The sequence below is a fragment of the Danio rerio genome, chromosome 25, assembly GCF_052040795.2.
Source record: "Danio rerio strain M-AB ecotype USA chromosome 25, GRCz13ab, whole genome shotgun sequence".
Lineage (NCBI taxonomy): Eukaryota > Metazoa > Chordata > Actinopteri > Cypriniformes > Danionidae > Danio > Danio rerio.
In genome coordinates this window covers 34,057,501-34,085,000 of record NC_141045.1, presented here as the reverse complement: position 1 = coordinate 34,085,000, position 27,500 = coordinate 34,057,501, and the positions used below count along the sequence as shown (strand labels likewise).

At 39.0% G+C, this 27,500-nt stretch overlaps 1 protein-coding gene and 1 long non-coding RNA gene across 3 annotated transcripts in view; one reads left to right on the top strand and one right to left on the bottom strand.

The window, feature by feature from the left end:
- LOC148679487 (uncharacterized) overlaps window positions 1-21,111 on the bottom strand; it is a 149,882-nt gene extending 128,771 nt beyond the window's left edge. The window contains exon 1 of the long non-coding RNA XR_015945724.1: window positions 19,053-21,111. This is a non-coding gene — a long non-coding RNA (uncharacterized LOC148679487). The remainder of the gene's footprint in view (window positions 1-19,052) is intronic.
- The window catches only part of lamb1a (laminin, beta 1a), a 91,169-nt gene that overhangs the window by 32,197 nt on the left and 31,472 nt on the right, over window positions 1-27,500 (top strand). For both annotated transcript variants that reach the window (XR_015525515.1, NM_173275.1), the window contains 12 exon segments: window positions 1,188-1,267; window positions 3,516-3,651; window positions 3,737-3,895; window positions 6,097-6,224; window positions 8,494-8,614; window positions 8,705-8,912; window positions 14,172-14,315; window positions 16,421-16,652; window positions 19,252-19,415; window positions 21,855-22,079; window positions 24,026-24,243; window positions 25,774-25,870. Coding sequence is in view for 1 of the 2 variants with exons in the window: in NM_173275.1 (NP_775382.1) it covers window positions 1,188-1,267; window positions 3,516-3,651; window positions 3,737-3,895; window positions 6,097-6,224; window positions 8,494-8,614; window positions 8,705-8,912; window positions 14,172-14,315; window positions 16,421-16,652; window positions 19,252-19,415; window positions 21,855-22,079; window positions 24,026-24,243; window positions 25,774-25,870 (1,912 nt within the window). In the remaining variant the exon portion in view is untranslated.

Here is a 27,500-nt window from a genome sequence, read left to right as displayed (position 1 = left end):
TAGATAGTCTGAGTTAAATGAGCCCAGTTAGAAGCCTGTAGGACAGTCTGATGCAGACTTATGAGGTCACAAAGTTTGGTCCAATGTTAAGTCAATGGGATTTTTCAGACGGTCCCGGGACGTTTTTCGGAAAACCAAAAGTCGGATCAGTCGGAAAAGATATAGCAACCCGAGTCAGACCAGTTTGGAGGTCTGTTGGGAGTTTGGTGGTCATAGCTTGAAAGCTCTAGGAGGAGATAGAGTTTAATTTTTAGTCTCAGAAGAAAAATAGGATAACAATAGTCTGGCTTGCTACACAAGCCAGCCTAACTAAACTTAAAAACATAAAAATAAAATGTATTCCTTTCATTTTATTTGTATTATTTCAGCCAGTTTGCAGAGGAAGTCTTCATTATTTCACATTATTTTAGACTTCGAATCAAAATAGCTCAAATTAAAGCAAAACTGATCCAAATAAAACTATCCATACATATTTAATAAACAGAATTAAGATGACAAAAACACAACAACATAACTAAAACTGTTTAAAAATGAATTAACAATAATTAATAATTAACTTCAAGTCAGAACATCAATTAAAACTGCAATAGTATCTCCAAAATACCAAAACTGGTCACACTTTACAATAAGGTTCATTAGTTAATGTTAATTAATGCATTTACTAACATGAACAAACAATGAACAATACATTTACTACAGTATTTGTTCATGTTAGTTAATGAAAATACAGTAGTTCCTTGTTAGTTCGTGTTAACTCATGGTGCATTAACTAATGTTAACAAGCATGGACTTGGATGTTAATAATGCATTAGTAAATGTTCAATTATGATGAATAAATGCTGTACATGTGTTGTTCATGATTAGTTCATGTTAGTGAACGCATTAACTAATGAACCTTATTGTAAAGTGTTACCCCAAAATTACTCCATGAGGTCTGATTTCTGGTTAGTTACTTTAGTTTGTGTAATATTTCTTATTTTTATAACATTTTATGACTTTTTTTTGCAATTAAGCTTTAAAGTTAATATTATTTCTACATATTTATTTGTTAATTATTTTTAAAATTCTAGCGTTGTGTTTTGCCAGAACGTGATATCCTGCATTTGAGAGCTGTTTATGTTTTTTCTTCTTGTGAGGTCTATCATAAAACGCTGTGGTCTCTCTCTCTCTCTCTCTCTCTCTCTTAGCCCCAGCACTGGGGTCTCAGTAATGACATGGACGGCTGCAGACCATGTGACTGTGATCATGGTGGTGCAATCAACAACAAGTGAGTAAATCTACTCCATTTCTGCCTTTTTGAGTCGCAGTTAAACACAGTTATCACCCACATAGCAACATTTTTCCAGCCCAGATCTGGCCCATGCAATCAGCTTTAGCTTGGCCCACATGGCGCAGTGAATTACAGTACATGATTGGACCAAGTCTGGCACGAATGCCTGCAGTACCAGCTTTATGCCAAATCTGGGCCAGAATTCTTTGCTACCTGGGCCGATTATTGTTATGGATAACAAAACTGAGGATTTGACTTTACAAACTGACATTGACAACTGCTGGCATGGTATGAAGAACACAGGTTTTTATTCATTTTTGCTGATCATGGTCAATGAGAATGTTTTTTTGCTGCCGTCTGTGCATAAAACATTTCAGGTTTTTCATGTAATACATTTATTTTACTTCAGTATATTTTAAACTGGCGAGGCAGTGGCGCATTAGGTAGCGCTGTCGCCTCACAGCAAGAAGGTTGCTGGTTCGAACCTCGGCTCAGTTGGCGTTTCTGTGTGGAGTTTTATGTTCTCCCTGCCTTTGTGTGGGTTTCCTCCGGGTGCTCCGGTTTCACCCACAGTCCAAAGACATGCGGTACAGGTGAATTGGGTAGGCTAAAGTGTCCTTAGTGTATAAGTGTGTGTGTGAATGTGTGTGTGGATGTTTCCCAGAGCTGGAAGGGCATCCGCTGTGTAAAAAACTTGCTGGATAAGTTGGCAGTTCATTCCGCTGTGGCGACCCCGGATTAATAAAGGGACTAAGCCGACAAGACAATAGCCCCTTTCACACATAAAGACCTTTCCTGAAAATTGCCAGCAATTTTACGGAAAGGTTGTATGTGTGAACAGGTCCTTTTTGAAAATACCGGTAAATTCGTTCTGGCTATTTTCCGGAAAGAGAAGTTGTAACATTACCGGTAATTTGCCGGAATGTTGCGCTGTGTGAATTCAGAAGGAAGATTACCGTAATAAGCGTGTGCACGTCTAGAACGTGCTGATGTGAGACGTCTGCTTTAGCCAATCACAACAGTCAGACGCATTAACGTCCACGCGGTTTGTGAGGATAAAAGCCTTTGAATATTTTTCCAGACACATTTAGCTGCTAGAAGTTAGTCAAATCACGTTTATATGTTCTTCTTAATGCCAACTGTATAAATAATCATCGATGAGATGCTTATGATAAGCAGTTGTTTGTTTACCTTCAAGCTTTGCGTGAGCCTGTGAAACAGCCTATGAGCGCCTGTACACGCACATATTATGAACATCTCGACATGCGAAAGTGATCCTGCGAAAGTTGTTCACAATATTGATCATCCACAGAGTTTGTAATTTAGTCAAATGTTTACAAAGACAAGTGCAGCCGTTTAAAGCTCATTTGAGATGAATGATGTCAGAATTTACCGGTATTTTGGAATGGATGTGTGAATGCTCTTTTCCGGAAAATTTCCGTAACGTCCTCGCCTGTGTGAACAGCGCTTTTTTCAATATACCGGTAAAGTCTTTCCGGAAATTTTCCAGATATTTACCGGTATCACTGTGTGAAAGGGGCTAATGAATGAATACTTTAAACTTTTGCATAACACCTTCACTATAGTAGCCGTTGTGTCACAACAGCTAGAAGCTGTTCAGGAAAAGCAAAACAGCAGAGAAGAAACTTGACACAGAGGAACATTTACACCTCACTGCCAACTAGCGTTTCGGAAGTGTTAATGCAGACCAACAGAGACAGCGCGCAGAAGTATAAATGCACAGCTACGCGCGTTGCATGCGCTGTGGGTCACGCCGGTCACTTGACGCAGAAGTATAAACCAGGCTTAAATCATTGCATCATTTCCATTTTTATGGGGAACTATCCTCTTATCTGATCAGAGATGTTAAATGTCTTAAGGAGTTATATCTGGGTAATCGACACTCATGTTGTCCTGTAAAAAAAATTGTTCTATTCCTACTTTGCTGGCCTCTTCCTAAGTTTATAGCAGTCTGTTGAGAAACTATTGGCTGGAGGCCTGAAATAATCGATGAAAAAAAGTTTCTAGTGTTTCTGAATCCTGAACTGCCAGTGCTATCCAGTGAGAAAACTTCATTACCATGAGTTACAATAGCAGGCTTTAACTGCGGTCCAGCAAACAGCTGGGTGCAGGATTTGTATTTCGACTGTGTGTCTGTGTGTGTGTCAGCATTGAATATTTTGTCCTGAACTATTCTTCTCCAGTTGTTTCACAATCCAAATCATTTCGCTTTATTCCCTTCAAGTTGCTCTCCTGTATCGGGTCAGTGTCAGTGTCGGGAGCACATGTTTGGCAGACGTTGTGACCAGGTGGAATCTGGCTTTTACTTCATCGCTTTGGACCACTACACCTATGAAGCAGAGGAAGCCAAGTTTGGGCCTGTAAGTTTCCTCGTTACTCCTGTTTGCCTTTGAGTCCTGTTAGTCTTTGAAAGCCTGACTGAAATATCTCTCTGGCTTTTCACAGGGTGTGACGGTTGTCCCGAGAAATCATCCTCAAGACAGATCCCCTACTTGGACTGGCATTGGTTTTGTGAATGTTCCTGAAGGAGCCTATCTGGAATTCAGCATCGACAACATTCCCTACTCAATGGAGTATGACCTCATCATCCGATATGAACCTCAGGTGACTCTCTTTACAATTTCATTGCGTTTCAAATGTTAGTTCACCCTTCGAAGAAAGTCATATCTTTTTAATCCCCTAAGACCTTCTTTTATCGTCAGAACAAAATTAAATATATTTTTGATCAGAGTCTCGTCCTTTATAGACAGCAATGGTCCAGAGACATTCTATGTCCAGAGGAGAAACTAAAATGATTGTCAAAGCATTTAATGTACACTTCAGTGGTTCAAATGTAATCATATGAAGCTCCGATAACATTTTTGTGTGACACAGATTTGTCAAATCTATTTAGTTTGCCTGTTTTCTCACCCATGTCAGGATGTTGGGGTGCACGTTTACCCAGTGCCGGCCCGTAGGGTTAAGGGGCTCTAGCTGAGATAAAAAAAAAATTGGTCCCACTGGTGTAAAAACAGTAAGAAGAAAGCACAAAAAAAATTATTTTAATATTTAAGTGTATAAATGGGCGAAGCAGTTGCGCAGTAGGTAGTGCTGTTGCCTCACAGCAAGAAGGTCGCTGGTTCGATCCTCGGCTCAGTTGGCGTTTCTGTGTGGAGTTTGCATGTTCTCCCTGCTTTCGCGTGGGTTTCCTCCGGGTGCTCCAGTTTCCCCCACAGTCCAAAGACATGCGGTACAGGTGGATTGGGTAGGCTAAATTGTCCGTAGTGTATGAGTGTGTGTGTGAATGTGTGTGTGGATGTTTCCCAGAGATGGGTTGTGGCTGGAATGGCATCCGCTGCGTAAAGCCTGGTTTATACTTCTGCGTCAAAGTGACTGGCGTAACCCACGGCACATGCAATGCGCGTAGCTGTGCATTTATACTTCTGCGTGCTGTCTCTGTTGGTCTGCATTAACACTTCCGAAACGCTAGTTGGCAGTGAGGTGTAAATGTTCCTCAGTGTCAAGTTTCTTCGCTGCTCAAACTCGCTCATTTTGAGGCAGGAACCGGCGGACGTGCAACAACTTTAACAATGAGGTAAATACAAAACAAAACTTTCCATCCGGAGCTCCTTCACGGGACTCCACACTTGTAAACAATCACTCCATCAGGCTCGCACCATTCACGCGGCTCTCGGTCCCGCCCAGAATCATCAGCGCTACCAAGCCAACCAATCACAGAGCTTGCGCTACGCGTCGTTGCGAAGTGTAGTTACATTTTTTGAGAGGTGCACGTCAGCGACGCTGACGGCCACGGCAAAGGGCTATGCATCAGCGCTGTAGCATACGCCGGCGTTTGACGCAGAAGTATAAATCACCCTTAAAAACGTGCTGGATAAGTTGGCGGTTTATTCCACTGTGGCGACCCCAGATTAATAAAGGGACTAAGCCGACAAGAAAATTAATGAATGAAGTGTAGAAATTTGTATTAACTCTAACATATTTAACCTGTAATACATATGTAAAAATATTTACACACATTTTAACAATTTTGTTTACAAGCCAGAAACACTCATTTAAAAAAATAAAGGATACAGTATGACATTTACAAATAAAACATGAATCACATGCAATTTTTGTAAACTAATAACATGCAAATATATTCGTAAATAACTAGAAATGCAGGAGACTTTTTAGCTTGTTTTCACGCAGAGATTTACACAAACAAAACTGTGCATTAGATGTTAAAAAGTGGGTAAAATTAGATGTTGACAAATTCATTTTCTTTTTGGCTTAGTCCCTTTATTAATCCAGGGTCGCCATAGCGGAATGACCCACCAACTTATCCAGTACATGTTTTACACAGCGGATGCCCTTTCAGCTGCAACCCATTGCTGGGAAACCCATCCATACACACTCATTCAAACTCTTACCCTACGAACAATTTAGCCTACCCAATTCACCTGTACCACATGTCTTTGGACTGTGGGGGAAACCGGAGGCAGGGAGACCATGCAAACTCCACACAGAAACACCAACTGACCCAGCCGAGGCTCGAACCAGCGACCTACTTGACTGTTAGATCAGCTCTATACAACTGATAGCTTTAAAACAAGCAGCTTTACAGTGATAAACTCGAGGAAAACTGCCTAAAAGTTTGTCCTTTGATTCAGCTTGTAGTATATTGCGGCCTTAATATTATTATTGACATTTGACAAGTAAATATAATCGATGACTATCTTAAGGCCAGCTGTCAGGTCTTGAGTTAAAGGGTCAATCGGTACTGTTACATCACACAATTACATCATCTTCTTGCTCTTTCATTGTAGCTGCCAGAGCAGTGGGAAGAAGTGTTGATGACTGTCATCAGGCCTCGGGTCATTACTGCTGACAGCCGCTGTGCAAACACAATGCCGGATGATGACAACCAGATGGTGTCTCTGCACCCTGGATCCAGGTATGAGAGGAGAAAAAAATAAACACCTTCCGTCCCCAGGAGACAACAGCAATGCGACCTAACTAGTGTGCTTTGTAGCATGCAGTATTTTAAGTTGTCTTAAATAATATAATATATACAAATATAATATACATTTTACACAAATATAAGGGAAACATATAAATGTTGTCATTGGCAAACTGAAATATGTTAAAGCACTAAATGTACTAATGGTATATACATATAAAAACAAACCTATATATATATATATATATATATATATATATATATATATATATATATATATATATATATACAAATTACAATAATTGTATTGAAATAATACAGTAAATGGTTTTACATAAATAGTCTACTATGCGAACAATAGAAAACTATACGCTGTTTTAGATCATAGTGAGCAATTATGCTCATTTTGACCAAATTTAAGGGAAGCATCTTATGTACTATTAAGAATGTAATGTTAGAATGCACCGCTGCTACAAATCCACACAAGTGTACATTATATACAGTTGCAGTCAGAATTATTAGCCCATCCTTTGAATGTTTTTTTCTTTTTTAAATATTTCCCAAATGATGTTTAACAGAGCAAGGAAATTTTCACAGTATGTCTGATAATATTTTTTTCTTCTGAAGAAAGTCCTATTTGTTTTATTTTATTGAGAATAAAAGCAGTTAAAAAAAATAAAAAATTAAGGTCAAAATTATTAGCCCCTTTAAGCTATATATTTTTCAATAGTCTATAGAACAAACTATCATTATGCAATTACTTGCCTAATTACCCTAACTTAGCTAACCTAGTTAAGTCTTTGTCACTTTATGCTGTATAGAAGTGTCTTGAAAAATATCTAGTCAAATATTATTTACTGTCATCATGGCATAAATCAGTTAAAAAGTAATTGGAGAGAAAAATAAACAGGGGGGCTAATAATTTAGGGGTGGGGGGGTTAATTATGATTTCAACTGTATTTATTTTTGTATTTAAAATATAAAAGTAAAAATCTAAATCTAGAAAGAGTGTTGGAAAGCAGCGGACGTGTTTCCAACATTCTTCAAAAAATCTTATTTTGTGTTTAAAGAAATTCATATAAAAGTACTTGTGTGTGGGAAAATTGTCGTTTTTTGGTAAACTATCCATTTAAATCAATAGTATTTATGTGTGATATATGCAATGTATTTTCTACTCAGAACGTCAATCTGTTAGCTTAGCAACACGCTAATGTAAAACTCTATTCAAATCAATTGCCAGATGGGTCTTTTTATGTGAATCAGAGTTTCTAAATAGTTCAATGTAAATGTAACACAAAATGTCTATTTTGCCTAATTTGTGTGCTGTATGCAGGAGCGCCGCTAGGAGGGGGGAAGTTAGGGTGATTTTAAGGGCACTTTGGGGGCCCCCAGATATGTTATTAGGGGCCCACGAACCAAACAACCCTGCACTTTACTTTGGTCCGGTCTTCATTAAGGTTGTCAGATGGCCCATGTCTGGCTGATAAAGTCAAGATCGGATCCGCGGCCGGCCGGAAGTGCGATATGCCCATTGATTATAATAACATTTTTTATGAAACTGAATAACAATAATTTATATTTTTACAGTTCTGTGGCAGTTGGGTTTAGGGTTGGGGTGGGGGTAGGTGTTAAAAATACAATTTATTGGGTAACTTATTAGACATCATAAATAATACTCAGTACAACTACTGTTTTTACATTACTGTGACGGTTGGGTTTAGGGTTGGAGGTAGACGTTAATAAAATACAATTCAACTGAGAAATTTGATAAATAGTATGAATGATTCTCATTAACTTCCGGCCACATCCATATCTGATCTAGCAACAACTAGCGGCACTTCTGGCTGTATGTCATGCTTGTAATTACATGAGAATCAGACTTTTAGCTTAGCAACATGCTAATGTAAAACTCTATTCAAATCATGTATGTATTATGCTCCTTCTTATGTACAGTAGGATGTTGCTGATCTGACACTATGGGATCTTTCTCCAGTTAGGATACTGCGGTAGTTTTTCTGCAAAACGTTGGCAAAGTTTCAAGGTCAAAACATATCTATTGAAAATACTGTAGCACGATGATTTCTGTTGGTCAGCTGCAAGACAAACCTGTTGTGAAATCTCTCAGACTTTTATCAGCTGCTGATTTGACCATGTACCTCAGCTGAACTGCGGCACTTTTAGAAGGCAGCTCACTAGGTTTTGGAGGCTAATGTGTTTGAGTGTTGAATCTGAGAAGGTAAATTCTCCTGGTTTTGCCCATCAGGTATGTGGTGCTGCCCAGGCCTGTGTGTTTTGAAGAGGGCTTGAACTACACCGTGCGCTTGAGTCTGTCTCTGTACTCGGCTCTCAGTGATGTGCAGTCGCCATACACACTCATCGACTCGGTAAGCTCCCTATTCTAAATTCTCCCTAATCAAATGTACACTTTCAGTTGCTTTTCAATCCTCCAACTCTGATTTATTTGGATTCTTTAGATCGTCCTCATGCCTCACTGCAAAAACCTAGATATTTTCTCTGGCTCCGGAACAGAGGGTGGAAACTTGGTGACCAACAGCGCCTGGGAAAATTTCCAGCGCTACCGCTGTTTGGAGAACAGCCAGGCGGTGGTGAAAACCCCCATGACTGATATCTGCAGAAATTACATCTTCAGTGTGTCAGCTCTTCTGCACCAGGGAGTTAAAGGTACATCCATGCTGAACAAATTGTAGATTTTTATTATTAAATAAATAAATAATATTTATTAGTAGCATGGCTACACGCGTTGCATGCGCCGTGGGTCACAAGTATAAACCAGGCTTAAGCCAGGGATGTCAAACTCAATTCCTAGAGGGCCGCAGCCCTGCACAGTTTATTTCCAACCCTAATTAAACACACCTGATCAAACTAATTGAGTGCTTTAGGCTTGTTTGAAACCCACAGGTAAGTGTGTTGGAGCTAAACTGTGCAGGGCTGCGGCCCTCTATGAATTGAGTTTGACATCCCTGCCCTAAGTCATTACAGGAGTACAACTGTAAAAACTTACTGTAAAGATGCTCTGAAACAGTGTGTGTTGTGGACAGGGTAGGGCCGTGCAATTAATCGAAAATCCGATTTCGATTATGGCTTCTAACGATTATGAAAAACCATTAATCGAGATAAACAATTATTCCATTATTTACCGCCCCATGTCCAGTTGTCCTCACTTGTTGCTCTTAAAAACGCGAAAGACCTCATGCTTATGTGTGTGCGGCGCGCAGACAGTCAGAAGCATGCGGTCTGCACTTGGTCTCGTTCGCACATTGTGACAGCAGAGAGCACACACATCTAAACCCTGCTGAAAAATCCAGCTTAAACCAGCCTAGGCTGGTTGGCTGGTTTTAGCTGGTCGACCAGGCTGGTTTTAGAGGGGTTTTGGCCACTTCCAGGCTGGTTTCCAGCCATTTCCAGCCTGGTTTTAGCTGGTCAGGCTGGGAGATGACCAGCTAAAACCAGCTTGACCAGCCTAGCCAAGCTGGGAGTCCAGCCAAAACCAGCTATATCCAGCTTAAACCAGGCTGGTCAAGCTGGTTTTAGCTGGATTTGGCTGGTTTAAGCTGGATTTTTCAGCAGGGAAGTCATTAACGTGAGCGCTTTAATGTTCGAATAGGTGTCAAAACGCGGTGTTTAGTGATTAATCATATTAACCCTCATTTTGTAATAAACAAACAAGTTGAGGATCAAAAGACACGTGAAAGCGAAACCATTAGAAGTGACAGAGCACAGCTGCCGCCTGTTTTATCATGATTAATAAACTAAAGTGTAGCTAAAGTGTTTTTCTTACGGTGAAGATGCTAAAAGCACAGTTTGTTTCATATTTTTATTCTATTGTATTTATTTCTCTTTCCTTTGCAGGGAGGAAAATAATATATGCAGTTGAAGTCAGAATTATTAGCCCTCCTGAATATTAGCAACCTTTTTCCCCCAATTTCTGTTTGATGGAAAGAAGATTTCTGAACATAATAGTTTTAATCATTCATTTCTAATAACCGATTAATTTGATCTTTGCTATGATGACAGCTCATAATATTTTAGTAGATATTTTTTTAAATACAAACATTCAAATTCAAAGTGTGATTCAAAAGCTTAATTAGGGTAATTAGGCAAGTCATTATATAACATTAGTTTCTTCTGCAGACAATCAAAAATATATATTGCCTAAAGGGGCTAATAATATTGACCTTGAAAGAGGTTTCAAAATATTTGAATTTGCTTTTATTCTAGCCAAATCAAAAACAAATAAGCCTTTCTCCAGAAGAAAAATATTAGAGGAAATACTGTTCAAATTCCTTGCTCTGTCATTCGGGAAATATTTATTTTTAAAAAATTCTCAGGAGTGCTAATAATTTTGACTTCAACTAATAATCGTTTGGAATAATCGTGATTACAATTGATTACAAATGATTTTTTCCCAAAATCGAGCAGCCCTAGGACAGGGCTGTACAAATAATTAACTTGAGATAAATAAACCATCTAAGTAAAAACAACATAAAGCAACAATGATAAGACAAGAGCTCTGGTGTCAAGGAGATGCACAAATAACATTTACAATTGCAGGTACATGTGTTTACTTGTACATTCGCTTTCTTCTGATTGTCATTGTGGTGCTTCTATGTGGGAAATGTGTAGTTTTTCAAATCTTTAACACAAACAATCGCCATTTTGAAAAGACTAAGATCAGACCAGGGGTGTTCTGCTGAGTTTAGCTTCAACCCACCTGCCAGGAAGTTTCTAATATATCTAGCAAGAGCTTGATAAGATTATTTAGGCGTGTTTGATTAAGGTTGGAGCTAAACTCTCTAGGACAAAAGCCCTCCAGGACCGAGTGTGGACACTCCTGGATTAGACCATTCAATTTAAATAGGTGGTGACACGGTGGCGCAGTGGGTAGCGCTGTCGCCACACAGCAAGAAGGTTGCTGGTGCGAGCCCTGGCTGGGTCAGTTGGCATTTCTGTGTGTAGTTTGCATGTTCTCCCAATGTTCACTTGGGTTTTCTCCGGGTGCTCTGGTTTCCCCCACAGTCCAAAGACATGCGCTATAGGTGATTTGGTCCCACTTTATATTAAGTGTCCTTAACTACTATGTACTTACATCAAAAAATAAATACAATGTACTTACAGTGTTTATAATGTATTTGAGAACACTTGTGGTGCTCTTGAGTTGGGATAGAGGTTGGGTTATGGACAAGTTTGGTGGTATGGGTAGGTTTAAGGGTGGGTTAAGGTGTAAGGGATGGTCAACAGTGTATTTACAAATGTAGGTACAAAAGTTAGTTACAGATGTAATTACATACATGTATTTAATTAAGCATAAGTACACAGTAAATACATGTGTTTACACAATAATTACATTGTAACAAACTATTAATTCCTGTAAGTACATATTAATTAAGGCCACTTAATATAAAGTGGGACCGGTGAATTGAATAAACTTAATTGTCCGTCGTGTATGTGTGTGAATGAGTGTGTTGGATATTTCCCAGTACTGGGTTGCAGTTGGAATGGCATCCGCTGTGTAAAACATTTGCTGGATAAATTGGCGGTCCATTCCGCAGTGGCAACCCCTAATGAATAAAGGGACTAAGCCAAAGGAGAATGAATGAATTCAAATGGGTTCATTTTATGAATGTTTTAAAGCATCATAGTTTTTTGTAAAAAGACTTTCAGTCAAGGGATAGAAGCATATAACATAAGTTTTATGTGGTTTTAAAGAAGGTGAATACTTTTTGACAGAATTGATATTTTGGGTTGAACTTGCTATTTCAAACGTTTCCACTTTAAAGCGCACACACATACAAACACTCACCCTGTCATCACCGCTGACACTGCCTCCATTCTCTAACCACATAAGAATCCCCTTTTTGTCGTTTTGATAGACGCGCCAGTCTTCATTCTGTCATCATTCATTCTGCTTTCATTTTCCTGCGTCTGCTGTCTCTACTGTCTCGTGTCAGAGCTTGTAACGGAGCCTCAGGCGTAATTATACTGCTCAACATGCTTCCTGTCTGAGACTTTACCATTTCATCATCTGTCAGGGCAAGAAGAAGTGCAAAAAAACCTGGCCAGAGGCATAAATCACAATGCGAGTTCTGCTGACTATAAATATCAGCGTTCACTTCCACATGATAAAATCAAACAATGAATAACGTGCTGCTACTTACATGGCAAACACAATGTAAAAGCAACAGTCAGATGTCTTTCCAGGAAACGTAGGCTACACATGTAACGTGATTAAGTACAATTAAAATATTTACATGAAAAACATTTAGAGTTTCTTGACTAATTATTGAGATCAGAGCAATAGACAACTTTATCCTGATTGAACTTATAAAGCTTTTGCAAATGAGATCAACAATTACTATTATGCAACATTTGTTAGCAAGTTTATAGTACAATAAATTGTATGTTGTTCCATGAATTTATACAAAAATGTGGTATTCAAGACTCAAAAGCAGAGCTGAGTCAGTAGTCGGGTGAGGGCTCCTTCTGCTTGTGTGGTGTTAAAGGGACATGAAACCCCCTCGTTTCAGCAGGGTGTTTTCACACCTCTACTTTGGAAAAAGTCAGAAAAGTGGGCGTGTCTAGCTCTGTTTAGGGGGGAGTGTTGGAGGAACTAAAGTGGGATGGTGTGGGAGTGTCTATTTGGGTACGCGCGAGTTTCAGAGTCAAAATACACACACACAGGAGAAAGTGATGGTGTTTAACCTACATGGACATCTGTAGTCGAATTATTTGCCAAATTATTAAATGGTGGACTTTAACTGCAGTTTGGCTCTTTCATTCAGGGAATTCATTCATGCCCCTCGCGACAAACAAGATATTTGATTCGAGGAACTGCTTTAAGCGTGTATTTTTCATGCAATGTTTGATACCGCACGGCGAATGAGAGAAAAAAAACTCAGCATTTCCCGGAAACTTAGATGCACAGAGCAGATAGTGTCAGAAAGCCTCGTGTGTTAATCCGGTCACAAAATGCGGCAAAAACCCTACACGAGGTTATAGTTTGGTTGTGGTGCTAACATGTTTACACTCGGTGCAATAGTTACCATAGTTTGATATGAACAAACTGAATAAACAAAGAGCACTGGTCGCTCACTTACCAAATCTGTAGAGGCAGGACAATCACCAGCAACTAGAGCCGCGTCTTTATTAAAAGAAGACTACAAACGAATCCGTATCTCAGCGTTTGCAGATGAGAACAGCTCTCAGGTAAACAATAATACTCAGACACGCAAGTTATTGTTGTCGAGCGTCACGTACACTGTTAATCCACACGTTAACTCCAGCTGAGCTCTCACAGAGAGAAAATGAAAACAAATCTTAACGGCAGCAAACTATAAAAGCAACACTTCACGCTTGTTTTGCCAACACAACGTGGCGTCTCTGCCGTCTAAACACTGTGACAGTAATGAATATTAATGAAGTTGCACAATAGAGCGCGCTGATTGGTTTGAACCAAGCTTTACTCATGCATTAACGCAACACACTGTAAGACGTAATAAGACTCACTCAGGCACAGACGTCCAGTCTGCACGCTGGAATACAACGCTATTATCTCATGACCGTGACGCAGCTTCAAAAATTCGTTTTAAACCGGAAGTACGATTTTGCTTGAAATAACGCAAAAACAACCAATTTACACTTTTTAGTGAAATATAGGTGTCCTAATAGTGTTTTTAGCAGTGTGGGACACATATACGACTGTCAACAGCTCAAAAAATGTGTTTTGGTGTTTCGTGACCCTTTAAAGCTCCCTACGACATTTAAACTTTTTTTTTTCATTATTTTACATTAATAATGGATACAATTTACTGTAAATTATACAACTTTTGGATGTTATTTATTTAGCAGAGAAAAATAAATGTTGATATCTTGAAATGTATCAAAAACTCAGTCATATATTTGCCTCTCCTCTGTTTGCCTCAGCCTGCCAGTGTGACCCACAGGGGTCTCTCAGCACAGTTTGTGACCCAAGTGGTGGCCAGTGCCAGTGTCGCCCCAACGTGGTTGGCAGAAACTGTGACAGATGTGCTCCTGCTACCTTCCTGTTTGGGCCACAAGGATGCCGACGTAAGTAAAACTTTTTTTTGTTGATCACATTCTGGCACAAACAGTTGAAGTCCAAATGATTCGCCCTCCTGTGAATTTTTATTGCTTTTGAAATATTTCTCAAATGATGTAGCATAAAACAGGGCGAGAGATTTTTCACTGTTTTTCCTATAATATTTGTTTTTATGAAGAAAGTCTTTGTTTTATTTTGGCTAGGATAAAAGCAGTTTTTAATTTTTTCTAAAAACATTTGAGGGTCAAAATTATTAGCGTACTTATTAAGCAATATCGATTGTCTACAGAACAAACCATCATTCAATGGTTTGCCTAATTACCCTAACCTGCCTGGTTCACTTTAAAAATAACTCAAGAGGTCTGTAACCACTACATAGTTTAATACATTATTGTAACTAAAAAATTCCAAAATGCTGATTAGATTAGAACTTTTAAGCTGCCAGAATAATTTTATTAACTGTTCAAAACATGAAAATATTGATAGTTACATAAATTTAAAAATGCGGCTAATTTACAGGTAAATATATCTGTCAGTTACTTTATAACAATATTTAACTTGTAGCAACCCAAAGAAATTTTACCACACTAATGGAGTTGTTTTGTATTTTTAAGTCCACACACTGATTTTTTTTTATTATACTGATTTTTTTTATACGGATAATATGGGACAGTACATGTTTTTGTTTTGTAAAACAATAAAAACCTGGGTCCCACTTTATATTAAGTGGCCTTAACTTCTATGTACTTACATAGGTATGAAAAGTTTGTTACAATGTACTTATTGTGTAAATACATGTATTTACTGTGTACTGATGCTTGCTTAAATACATGTATGTAATTACATCTGTAATTAACTTTTGTTGATCATCCCTTACACCTTAACCCACCCTTAAATACCCATACCAACAAACCTGTCCATAACCCAACCTCTATCCCAACTCAAAAGTACCACAAGTGTTCTCAAATGCATTATAAACACAGAAGTACATTGAATTTATTTTGTATGTAAGTACATAATAGTTAAGGACACTTAATATAAAGTGGAACCAAAACCTGTGCTTCAATAATAATAAAAAAATTTACAGAAAAACAAAAATGTATTTCTTACAAGCATAAACAGTAAATTTGAAAACAAACAAAAATGTATTAATTTATTTGAGGTTCTAAACTTGAAAAAAATGCATGTAATTAGGTATATAACACAGGATTTTTTTTCAATTTTATAAAAAAAATTGAAACAACTTATTTGAGTACTCAACCTAAAAATTTGAGGTTTTTGCTCTGTAAAAATGCCTGATTGAAGAGAAAAAGATTTGGCTAACATAATAAAGTTTGTTGTCTGAACTTCATTTTATTAGATGTTGTTATAACTTGAATATATTAATGCAAGCTGTGTAGTGGTTTTTTGGTTTTTCTCTTACCGAATCAAACTCAGTCTGGAGGTTATGAATATCAGAAGAATATGCTTTATTGTCGACAACAAAGGAGAACTTTCAGGAGACCCCCAGTAGCATCTCTGTCTGAAAAATTCTGTCTCACTGATGTTCTGGCCTGCTTATATACTTCTTTTGCAACTATTTTTCCCTTTGATCTACATATGTCACACAAATTCCACCTAGGTTAACCCCTGACCTCAATTTCCACCTAGGTTAACCCCTGACCCAAACCTGCTAACTATATAACTTATCCAGTTCTTGTGATATCGTAATTCTTCTAATGGTATGCAAGTCTACAAGCAGATTATACACATACAATTTGAATATATAGATTAACTTCACACTTTAAAGAATACAAAATCCACTTCAGCTGTTGCGTTAATTTTTTTTGTTTTGTATAACAATATTTTTTACAGTGTGAAGTGTTTAAATGCCACTTTAAGCTGAATACTAGTATCCTGAAAAATATCTAGTCAAATATTATTTACCGTCATCATGGCAAAGATTAAATAAATCAATTATTAGAGATGAGTTATTAAAATTATTATGTTTAGAAATGTGTTGAAAAAAATCTTCTCTCCGTTTAACAGAAGTTGGGGAAAAAATAAACAGGAGGGCTAATAATTCTGACTTCAACTGTATCTGAAAGCTTAACTCTGATTTCTTGTTATTCAGCCTGTGACTGCAGTCCTGAGGGCTCCGTTCACTCATACTGTCATGAGGCCACTGGTCAGTGCGAGTGTATTGCTGGAGCGTATGGACGGCAGTGTGACCGATGTCTCCCTGGATACTGGGGTTTCCCGAACTGTCGCCCCTGCACTTGCAATGGCCACGCGGAGCAGTGCGACCCACAAACCGGACAGTGTCTGTCCTGCAGAGATCACACCACTGGCCACAACTGTGAGAGGTTAGAGACTGTTCATAACTAAAGTTTGAAATGTATTTAAAACAGGCATGTAATCGGCCAAGGACAAAAAAAAGGAGAGCCGTACCCCCAATTATAAGGCAAAATTATTAGCCATCCTGCCAAATTTCATTTTCTTTTACAAATATTTTCCAAGTGGTGTATAACAACGCAATGAGATTTTCAGAGTATTTCCTATTATATTTTTTCTTCTAGAGAAAGTCCATTTTCTTTTAGTTTGCCTGGAGTAAAAGCAGTTTTATATGTATTTTCAAAATAGTTTTTAGGGTCAATATTATTAGCTTAAGATTTCTTTTCTCTAGATTGGCCACAAAAAATGACTTGCCTGATTAACCTAGATAAGTCTTTAAATTGCATGTTAGGCTGAATATAGCTCGTAAAAAAATTAAATTAAAAATAAAATAAAAAAAACATACAATTAGAACTGTTCGACGAAGCCAACAGAACTACATCGTCTGCGAATAACAGATGAAATCCTGTGGTCCCCGAACCAGACCCCCTCTAGCCAAAGGCAGTGCTTTCAAATACTGTCCATAAAAATTATGAACAGAATTGGTGACAAAGGGCAGCTCTGCTGGAGTCCAACATGCACTGGAAACTAGTCTGACTTATTGCCGGCAATGCGAACCAAGCTCCTACTCTGTTTATACAGGGACAAGACAGCTCTTAACAGAGAGCCTCTGAACCCATACTCCAAGAGCACCCTCCACAGAATGCCACAAGGGACATGGTCAAATGCCTTCTCCCATACCTGCCAACAGTTGTCTCTGAAAAATGGGGGTTGGGGGTGTGGGGGTTGGGGCGCTGAGTGGTGGGGACGTCTGGAGACTTTTCAAGGGGCATTTGATGGAAAATCCGAAAAGTGCACCGGGTTTGAGGCACCAGCGATCGGATATTACACCACAGTCGACAATTGGGGGTGGATTTAATTGTCTGAAATTAAACGAAATTACAGGAGTTTTCCTGGAGAAATAACAAAACGGAGATGGGTCTTAAATACGGGAGTGCTGGCAGGTATGTCTTCACCCAGTCCACAAAACGCATGTGGACTGGTTGGGCATACTTCCATGAACCCTCAAGCATCCTTGTGAGGGTATAGAGCTGGTCCAGCGTACCACGGCCTGGACGAAAACAGCATTGTTCCTCCTGGATCCTAGGTTCAACCATCGACCAGATCCTCCTCTCTAGTACCCTGGCAAAGACTTTCCTAGGGAGGCTGAGGAGTGTGATTCCCTAAAGTTGGAGCACACCCTCCGGTCCCTCTTTTTAAAAATGGGAACCACCACACCAGTTGCCCAGTCCAGAGGTACTGTCCCCCACCTCCATGCAATATTGTAGAGACGTGTCAGCGAAGACAGCCCCACAATATCCAGAGACCTAAGATACACAGGGTGAATCTTATCCACCGCCATTGCTTTGCCACTGTAAAGCTTGCTCAGTGACCTCAGCTTGGGTGATGGGTGAGTCCACCTCTGCATCCCCAGTCTCTGCTATCGACCATGGACCTTCAGCATGCACTGGGGCAGTTTGCTGCCAAGTGTGACGTGGATGGGATGAGAATCAGCACCTCCAAGTCCAAGGCCATAGTGCTCAACTGGAAAAAGGTGGTTTGCCATCTCCAGGTTGGAGGAAACTCCTGCTCGCTGCTCCTCCACATTAAGAGAAGTCAGCTGAGGTGGCTTGGGCATCTGTTTCAGATGCCTCCGGGACGCCTACCTAGAGAGGTGTTCCAGGCATGTCCCACCGGGAGGAGAACTCGAGGAAAACCAAGGACACACTGGAGGGACTATGTCTCTCAGCTGGCCTAGGAACACCTCGGGATCACCCCGGAGGAGCTGGAGGAAGTGTCTGGGAAGAGGGAAATCTGGAGTTCTCTCCTAAAGGCTGATTTTTACTTCTGCGTCAAACGCCGGCGTATGCTACAGCGTTGACACATAGCCCTTCGCAAAATAAGCGAGTTTGAGCCACTTGTACATCCAGGAAGTGTTTAGGAAAAGCAAAACAGCAGCGAAGAAACTCGACACAGAGGAACATTTACACCTCACTGCCAACTAGCATTTCGGAAGCGTTAATGCAGACCCACAGAGACAGCGCGCAGAAGTATAAATGCATAGCTACGGGTGTTGCATGCCCCGTGGGTTACGTCGGTCACTTGACACAGAAGTATAAACCAGGCTTAAGACTGCTGCCCCCGTAACCCGGCCCCGGTAAATTTAATTGAAAATGAGATGAGATGAGGAATTAGAACTGTCTTGCTAGTGTTAGTGTTTGTGGCCAATTCATGATTTCAGGTCTTGCTGTGCTGCTAAGGATAATCTGTTATAATGTGCAGTCAGTAGCACAGCTCTATTATATATATATATACATCTGTTATATATAAACATCTGTTATATATACACAGAGCGTGCTTGAATTCAAAAGTGTGCATGTATTTAAAAGCTTTTTCATTTACTTGCATAATAAATCCCTGCATTATGAAACTAGACAATAACGTAATATTACATACCCTCAAGTATATCAAGCACAGGTCATCACATCCCAGATGAAAGTGTTGGTTTTCTTTATGAAATCCCTTCTGCAGGTGTTTGGGTGGTTACTATGGTGACCCCGTCCTGGGATCTGGAGATCACTGTCGCCCCTGCATGTGTCCTGACGGTCCCGGCAGTGGTCGGCAGTTCTCTGGCGCGTGCTATAAGAGTCCTGACTCCAGCCAGGTGTTTTGTGTCTGCAACCAAGGATATAAAGGTAAGCACCATAAGTCAAAAACACCATAAATGTCCTTTATCATGACATGAACTGGTTAGAACTTGTCATGTAATTCTCACTAAGGTTCAAAAGTATCTTTGAAAGACGTTTTTTATGCTCACCAAGAGGGTATTTATTTGTTAAAAATATGTTAAATAGTAAAAAAAAAAAAAGTGAAATTTAATTTATTCTTGTAATTGCAAAGTTTAATTTTGAGAATCATTATTAGAATACCCTGACTTTGTGAATTAAAAGCCATGATACATTTTTTCGGGAATTTGATAAATGGGTAGTTCATTCATTTGACAAAAATAAATATACAATTCACGTTTGATCAGATCAATATTTATTCATTGATTTATTCATTCATTTTCTTTTCGGCTTAGTCCCTTTATTAATCCGGGGTCGCCACAGTGGAATGAACCGCCAACTTATCCAGTACGTTTTTTTTTTTTTACACAGCGGATGCTCTTCCAGCCACAACCCATCTTTGGGAAACATTCACACTCATTCACTGCAGACAATTTAGCCTAGCCAATTCCCCTGTACCACATGTCTTTGGACTGTGGGGGAAACAGGAGCACCCAGAGGAAACCCTCGCAAACTCAGGGAGAACATGCAAAGTCCACACAGAAACGCCAACTGACCCAGCCGAGGCTCGAACCAGCGACCTTCTGGCTGTGAGCCGAGAGCACTACGTTCTGCGCCACTGCGTCGCCTCAGATTAATATATGCTCTCTAAATAAAAGTAGGAATGTTGTAGCAAAAATCTTTCTCAAACCGAACATTTGAACGGTGCTCTATAACAGATCTTTGTAAAAAGTAAGAAGCACAACTGTTTTCAACAATGACAATAGTGTTTCCTGTGCAGAAATTCTTGCAATCGAATAGTTGTTGTTAGTACATTTTTGCAGCTCAGATCAATGTATTTTGTCTAATTGTTCAGTTTTGCCGCAAGTAGCCTTGTAATAAGTGGATAATCTAAATCTAGACCGTTGTTTTTGTAGAATAAACTATCAATCTATGAAACCACTGCTAATATGCATGTCAGGCTTTATTCTGTAAGAAAAAGACACCTGGATGTACAGTTAAAGTCAGAATTATTAGCCCCCCCCCCCTTGTTTTTGTTTAACCCTTAAAGACCTAGAAGTATTTTATTGGCCTATGTTATTATTTTCTTAAAAGCATTTTTTTTTTGGTATTTTGGCAGTCAGCCTTAAGTGTCAATATTATTTTAAACAGGAGAACCTGAAGCTTCACTCTGTATCATTTAAAGGTCCAGTCTAAAATATTTTTTGGTCCAAAAACATATGAACAGACAGAAAATATTCCACAATTTTAAGAAGAACGTTTTTTAAAAAAGTGGCATTTTCTAGGTATTACAAACAAAACTTCATGAAGTTTGTTTTTTTTTTTTCTTTAGAAAAACATGCTATGATGTTTTATACTTCCAAAATAAATTTCGTCTACATCCACCTTTCCCTGAGCAAGTTATAGCAATTTATTTTAATGTTATTCTACAGCGTTTTTCAGTGGGGGAAAAAATAGTGCATTTATTTACTGACAATGTATTTGCCCAAAAGTTCTGGGAATGAACTAAACAGAAATATTGTAGCAAAAAACAGAACACTGAAGCAAGTTTGACTTTTTCAAAATAATACATTTTCAGTTACCATAAACAACACCACTTACAATGAACAAATAAAAAATAAGAAAATAAGAAATAACGCGTCAAAGTCCAAATAAACATTTTAATAACTCATTTCTAATAACTGATTTATTTTATCTCTGCCATGATGACAGCAAATAATATTTGACTAGATATTTTTCAAGACACTTCTATACAGCTTAAAGTGACATTTAAAGGCTTAACTAGGTTAATTTGGTTCATAGGTAGGTTAGGGTAATTAGGCAAGTTATTGTATATCAATGGTTTGTTCTATAGACTATCAGGAAAAATATATAGCTTAAAGGGCTGATCATTTTGACCTTAAAACGAACTTTAAAAATTAAAAACTGATTTTATTCTAGCCGAAATAAAACAAATAAGACTTTCTCCAGAAGAAAAAATATTATCAGACATACTGTGAAATTTTCCTTGCTCTGTTAAACAGCATTTGGGAAATATTTAAAAAAGAAAAAAAAAAATTCAAAGGGGGGCTAATTATTTTGACCTCACCTGTACATTATACTTTACCTGAATATATAGAACAAATAATAAAATTTTGACTTGAGCACTATCTAGAGAATTGGTCACTTAATGTTTCCTTAGCTTTATAAATACAGACTTGTTGACCATAAGAAGTGACTTTCTAAACAAATCTTCAAACAGTAAAAATGTGCTGATCTTTTTGGTCTTGAATGTAATGTTTTTCAAATCTTGCAATATGTAATTTAGCATGCTGTAATTCAGCACACCTTCTCTATTATTGCCTATAGGTGCCAGGTGTGAGGAGTGCGCCCCTGGTTATTACGGAAACCCACATGAAGTTGGCGGAGAATGTCGGCCCTGTCAGTGCAATAGCAACATAGACATGATGGACCCGGAGTCGTGTGATGCCCGCACTGGTGCTTGTGTCAAATGCCTCTACCACACTGAGGGCGAAAGCTGCAACCGCTGCAGACTTGGCTATTACGGCAATGCACTGACTCAGAGTTGCAGAAGTGAGTTTATGAATACATCTGTGGTTTAATTGTGTTTTCTAAAATTACAATTTTACTTTATTGAATATACAAATGTAGTATTAAAGTGATAGTTCAGCCAAATATTAAAATGTCATTGATAGTTCCTCTCCCTCAAGTGGTTCTAAATTGTTTTATAAGAAAGCTGAAAATCTGCAACAATTGACTTGCATAGAAGAAAAAACTAATACAATGGAAGTGTATGGTTACCGGTTTCCGGGTTATTTCAAAACATCAAAAGGCTGATTTATACTTCTGCGTCAAACGCCTGCGTATGCTACGGCGCTTACGCATAGCCCTTCGCCGTGACCGTCGGCGTCACTGACGTGCACCTCTCAAAAAATGTAACTACACGTCGCAACGACGAGTAGCGCAAGCTCTGTGATTGGTCGGCTTGGTAGCACTGACGAGTCTGGGCGGGACCGAGAGCCGCACGAATGGTGCGAGCCTGATGGAGCGATTGTTTACAAGTGTGGAGTCCCGTGAAGGAGCTCCGGATGAAAAGTTTTGTTTTGTGTTTACCTCATAGTTAAAGTTGTTGCACGTCCGCCGGTTCCTGCCTCAAAATGAGCGAGTTTGAGCCACTTGTACATCCAGGAAGTGTTCAGGAAAAGCAAAAAAGCAGAGAAGAAACTCGACACAGAGGAACATTTACATCTCACTGCAAACTAGCATTTCGGAAGTGTTAATGCAGACCAACAGAGACAGCGCGCAGAAGTATAAATGCACAGCCACGCGCGTTGCATGCGCCGTGGGTACGCCGGTTACTTGACGCAGAAGTATAAACCAGGCTTTACTTTGTGTGTAACAAAAGAAGGAAACTGAATCAAGCTTGGAACAAGTGAAGGATGAATAATTGATGGTAGAATTTTCAGTTTTGCGTGAACTCTCCATTTAACTAGTTATGCTCTGACATAAATATCTGGGAATATTCTAGTTATTACTTCTTATAAAATGCCTGATAATTATAATTATTATTTATTATTATCAAGAAAAATATTCTTAAACTATACCAAGCTTTTTAGTATAGAGTGGACGAACTATGACGTCACCTTGTAGGCTAATCGGCTGCTAGCATAAAACCTCGATAAAATGCCTATAGGACTTTCCCATAGGCTTTTCGAAGATTGCTAATAATAAGCTCTGTGTTCGAACACTGTTCATTACACTTACATATTTTGTCCAGCCGGATAGTCCACACACGAAAATACAACTTTTAGCACTCGTGGATCTTAAATGCAAACGCAAGAACTGAAAAGCTAACATTAGCCTATAAACGGACTATAGTGACTTCAGGGCGCTCGCCTGTGACGTCAGCACCACCCTGCTACAGACAACATTTCAAGCTTATTTTGAGAAATATGGTCCATGACAAAGATTTAATCTCTTTTTTTTACCATATAATGAACTGGAACTGCTAAAATGCTAACTCGCTTTCGGCGAATTGACGTCATACTTCCTCCGCTCTGTTGCTGTACAATGTAATCTTGGTTCGGAGAGGACTCTTAACAGTAAATCAGTAAATTTGCCTTCAAAAAATGCACATTAGTTGTGCACAATAACACTAGAGACTTGTTTAGCGTTATTTAATATCAGACGTAAAATTTACATTTCATTTATTAACGGTAACATCAAATAAATCAACCTTCTAATACGCCAAACCACTGAAACTGTAGGCAATGCTGATGTATTTTGCCAATCTGCCTGTAAAAAGAAAAACACACGGATGTAAACATATACATATTAATGCCATGGCACAAATAAGGGCTACATAAATCCTATAGCAGATCTAGACAGGTGGTGCTGGGGTGGTAGAGGGTTTCAGAGGAACCAACCAATCTTTATGCCATTGTTTGCTAATTGCATGTAAGATATCTGTAAATATTGTTACTCATACATTTCTGGAATTTGGTCTGTCTCTTTTCTAGAGTGTGTTTGTAATCAAATGGGAACTGTGGAGGAGATGTGCCCCTCTCCAGGTAACTGCAACTGTGATTTAACCAGCGGACAATGCCTGTGTCTTCCTAATGTTGTGGGCCAGCACTGCGATCAATGCGCTCCTGACACGTGGAATATGGCCAGCGGGAAAGGCTGCGAGGATTGCGATTGCGACCCCAACCATTCCTTTGGCTCTTCCTGCAATGAGGTTAGACCACATTCAGACACAAATCATACTTGGGGGAGTGATAAACTGGGTTTATATGAATTTTTACTACAAAAATTCCACGACTTTCAGAACTTTCAAGTTAATTGTCATGACCTAATGTTTCATGTAATGTCTACGTATACGTGGTGAATCATAAGAAAAACAATGAACGTTTAAATTCATTACAGCATATCATAAAACACGCAACAATCTCTTTAGTTTCAATTTATTTTCATATCTATGTAAAATAGATGATGCTCACACAGCACTAATGATGTGAGACCATGTTTTTGGCCGAAAAAAGACGTAAAAACAACTGACTTCCATTTCAGTATACAGATATTTGTCAAACCTTTAGATGATGTTGATAGTTTGTTAAACTAGTAGGTAAAACTACTTCTATTGTAAAGCCGCGATCACACTGCACTTCGCTTCATAGACTTCCATTCATAGGCATGTGAACGCGGCAGACCAGAAACGCAAGCACGTGCGACAAGTTTTGCGTTTCACTGCTTTCCAATGTTCAAGCTTGGTGAATTCTTACCTCGAAATCGCATCAGGTGATTGCGTTAGACCAATAGAAGATCTTTTAAAATAAGAAATTTAAAATATGGAGGAATCGCTCACTTTTATTAACGTCTAATCATATTGTTTAGTACCACCTCTTTAGTACAAGCTCTAAAGCTCTAGTGTGACCGCAGCTTACGTCGCTTTGGACAACAACGTCTGCTAAATGACTAAATTTTAATGTAATTTCCATGACTTTAGAACTTTGAGCACTTGTGGATCTTAAATGCAAACGCAAGAACTGAAAAGCTAACATTAGCCTATAAACGGACTACAGTGACTTCAGGGCGCTCGCCTGTGACGTCAGCACCACCCTGCTACAGACAACTTTTCAAGCTTATTTAAAAAATATGGTCCATGACAAAGATTTAATCTCTTTGTTTATCATATGATAATCAATGCTATATATTATAAACAAATAAATATGCAAAACACATAGAATTTCACTGACAGAATTTCACAAGTACAAGCTCTAGTGCAGGGGTCACCAACCCTGTTCCTGGAGAGCTACCTTCCTGCAGAATTCAGTCCCAACCCTGATCAAACACACCTGAACCAATTAATAGTACCTAAAGCAGCACTTGATAATTACAAACAGGTGTGTTTGGTCAGGGTTGCAACTGAAATGTGCTCTCCAGGAACAGGGTTGGTGACCCCTGCTCTAGTGTGACCGCAGCTTTGGACAACAATGTCTGCTAAATGACTAAATGTAAGTTGTAATTTGTAATGACATTTCCGAAATGTAATTTCCATGACTTTTCCAAAACCTTTTCTGTTTTTGCAAAACTTTTCCAGCCCTGGAAAATGCCATGTCAAAATGACATGACTTTTCCAGGTTTTCCATGAACCCTAGATAAAGGACATTTCCATAGAGATTAATGTATGTATGTGTGTGTGTGTGTGTGTGTGTGTGTGTGTGTGTGTGTATGTTGGTGTGTGTGTGTGTATTTCAATGTGCTCTAGATTATGGGCCAGTGCTCTTGTAAACCTGGATTTGGTGGCAGAACCTGCAGAGAGTGTCGAGAACTGTTCTGGGGGAACCCTGAAGTCAAATGCCACGGTGAGTTCAGAAGAAATTATTCCATACCCTATACTTTATGTTTTGCAAAGCGTTTAAATGAATAGATAATGTGTATTTATAAGGGAAACTGAATATCGTCTAAGGCAGTGTTTCTCAACTGGTGGGTCAGTGGGTCGTGGAGTGTGTGGTAAAAAAAAACTAGTTTAATTTTTAACTTATTTTGCTCATATCGGACTTTTATGCCGTACTCACACTATATACAGTTGCCTCGAACTGGGCCAAAGCATGCTTGTCCCCCCTCCCGTCTCCCCTCACGGCCCGCACTCACACTACAATTGGGCCTGGGCAAGCTTACGTCATCGATTCTGTGCTGTTCAGTAAGTGCTCTCACTCAGCACAGTGGAGATTTCTCTAGTTATATCGTTTAAGTCGTTTGATATGCAGTGACATGCTGTCAAAAATTTCGCCAAACAGTCCTTAGGGATGCAGTGACACGCAGTCAGATATTTCGCCAAACAGATCCGCCACTTTTGACGCTCATAAACAATCATAAAGCCCTCGTGCTGCAGGAATGAGGAGGTCTGCTGAAGGTGCAGCTGTCGTGCAGTGAGGTGTTTGCGTCTTTAATAAACTACCGCAGTTTGCGTTCACTGAACAGTAAGAATGATTAATAAATCCATATGAAACAGTCCCTTAAAAGTCACATCTCGCTTTCAGTTTCGGGTTTTGGCGCGTTTTGCACTCACACTACAAGCGTACCGCGCCAAAGCCCAAGTGAACCGTGCTCAGGCCCACCTCTTCCAACTGGGCCAGGGCCGGCCAAGTGAACCGTGCCTGAGCCCGATTCAGTGCACTCATACTTTTCAAACGATCTGGGAAACGGGCCTGGGCACGGTTCGGATAGCTTAGTGTGAGTAGGCCCCAAGGCAGTGTTTCTCAACTGGAGGGTCGCGACCCAAGAGTGGGCCGCGGGAACATTTTCAGTGGGTGGTCAAAAAAAAACAAGTTAAATTTTTAACTTATTTTGCTTATATCGGACTTTTGTTTTGAAATGTACGACTGACAACCGTACATGTGAAATTTTATTAAATTATGGCAACAAATATGTCTAGGCGCAAGTATGTCCCTAAATATGTAAAGTGTGGATTTACTTATATTGACGACAAAAAGGGCTTAAAACCTCAGTGTGTCATATGTAGGGAGGTGCTCTCACAAGAGAGCATAAAATCTTTTAAATTAAAACGACATTTAGAAACCAAACATCCCAGTTGCAAGGACAAACCTATGGACTATTTTCAAAGACGACTCAAATAGCTAAGAAGTGCCTAACATCTTCATGTTCAAAACAAGTACAGGCACTCAGTACAGGCGCATCTTACTGTGCTTATCGTGTAGCAAAGGCCAAAAAAGCCTGAAGAGCAAAAAATATTATAAAAATGGTTATAATTTTAAAAATTATTTTACTTTAGTTTGCTAGTTTGTTCTGTTCAACCGGATCAGTGTTAATGTTTTATTAACAGTTCAGTTTAGTTAATAGTAACTGAACTTTTCCTTACCCTAGCCACTGTTTACAGTATTCAACGTTTTTACTTTGTAATATTTCTATAATTTGATACATTTTGTTAAATGACAGCAATTAAATATTTGATTTATTTATTTGTAGGTCTTG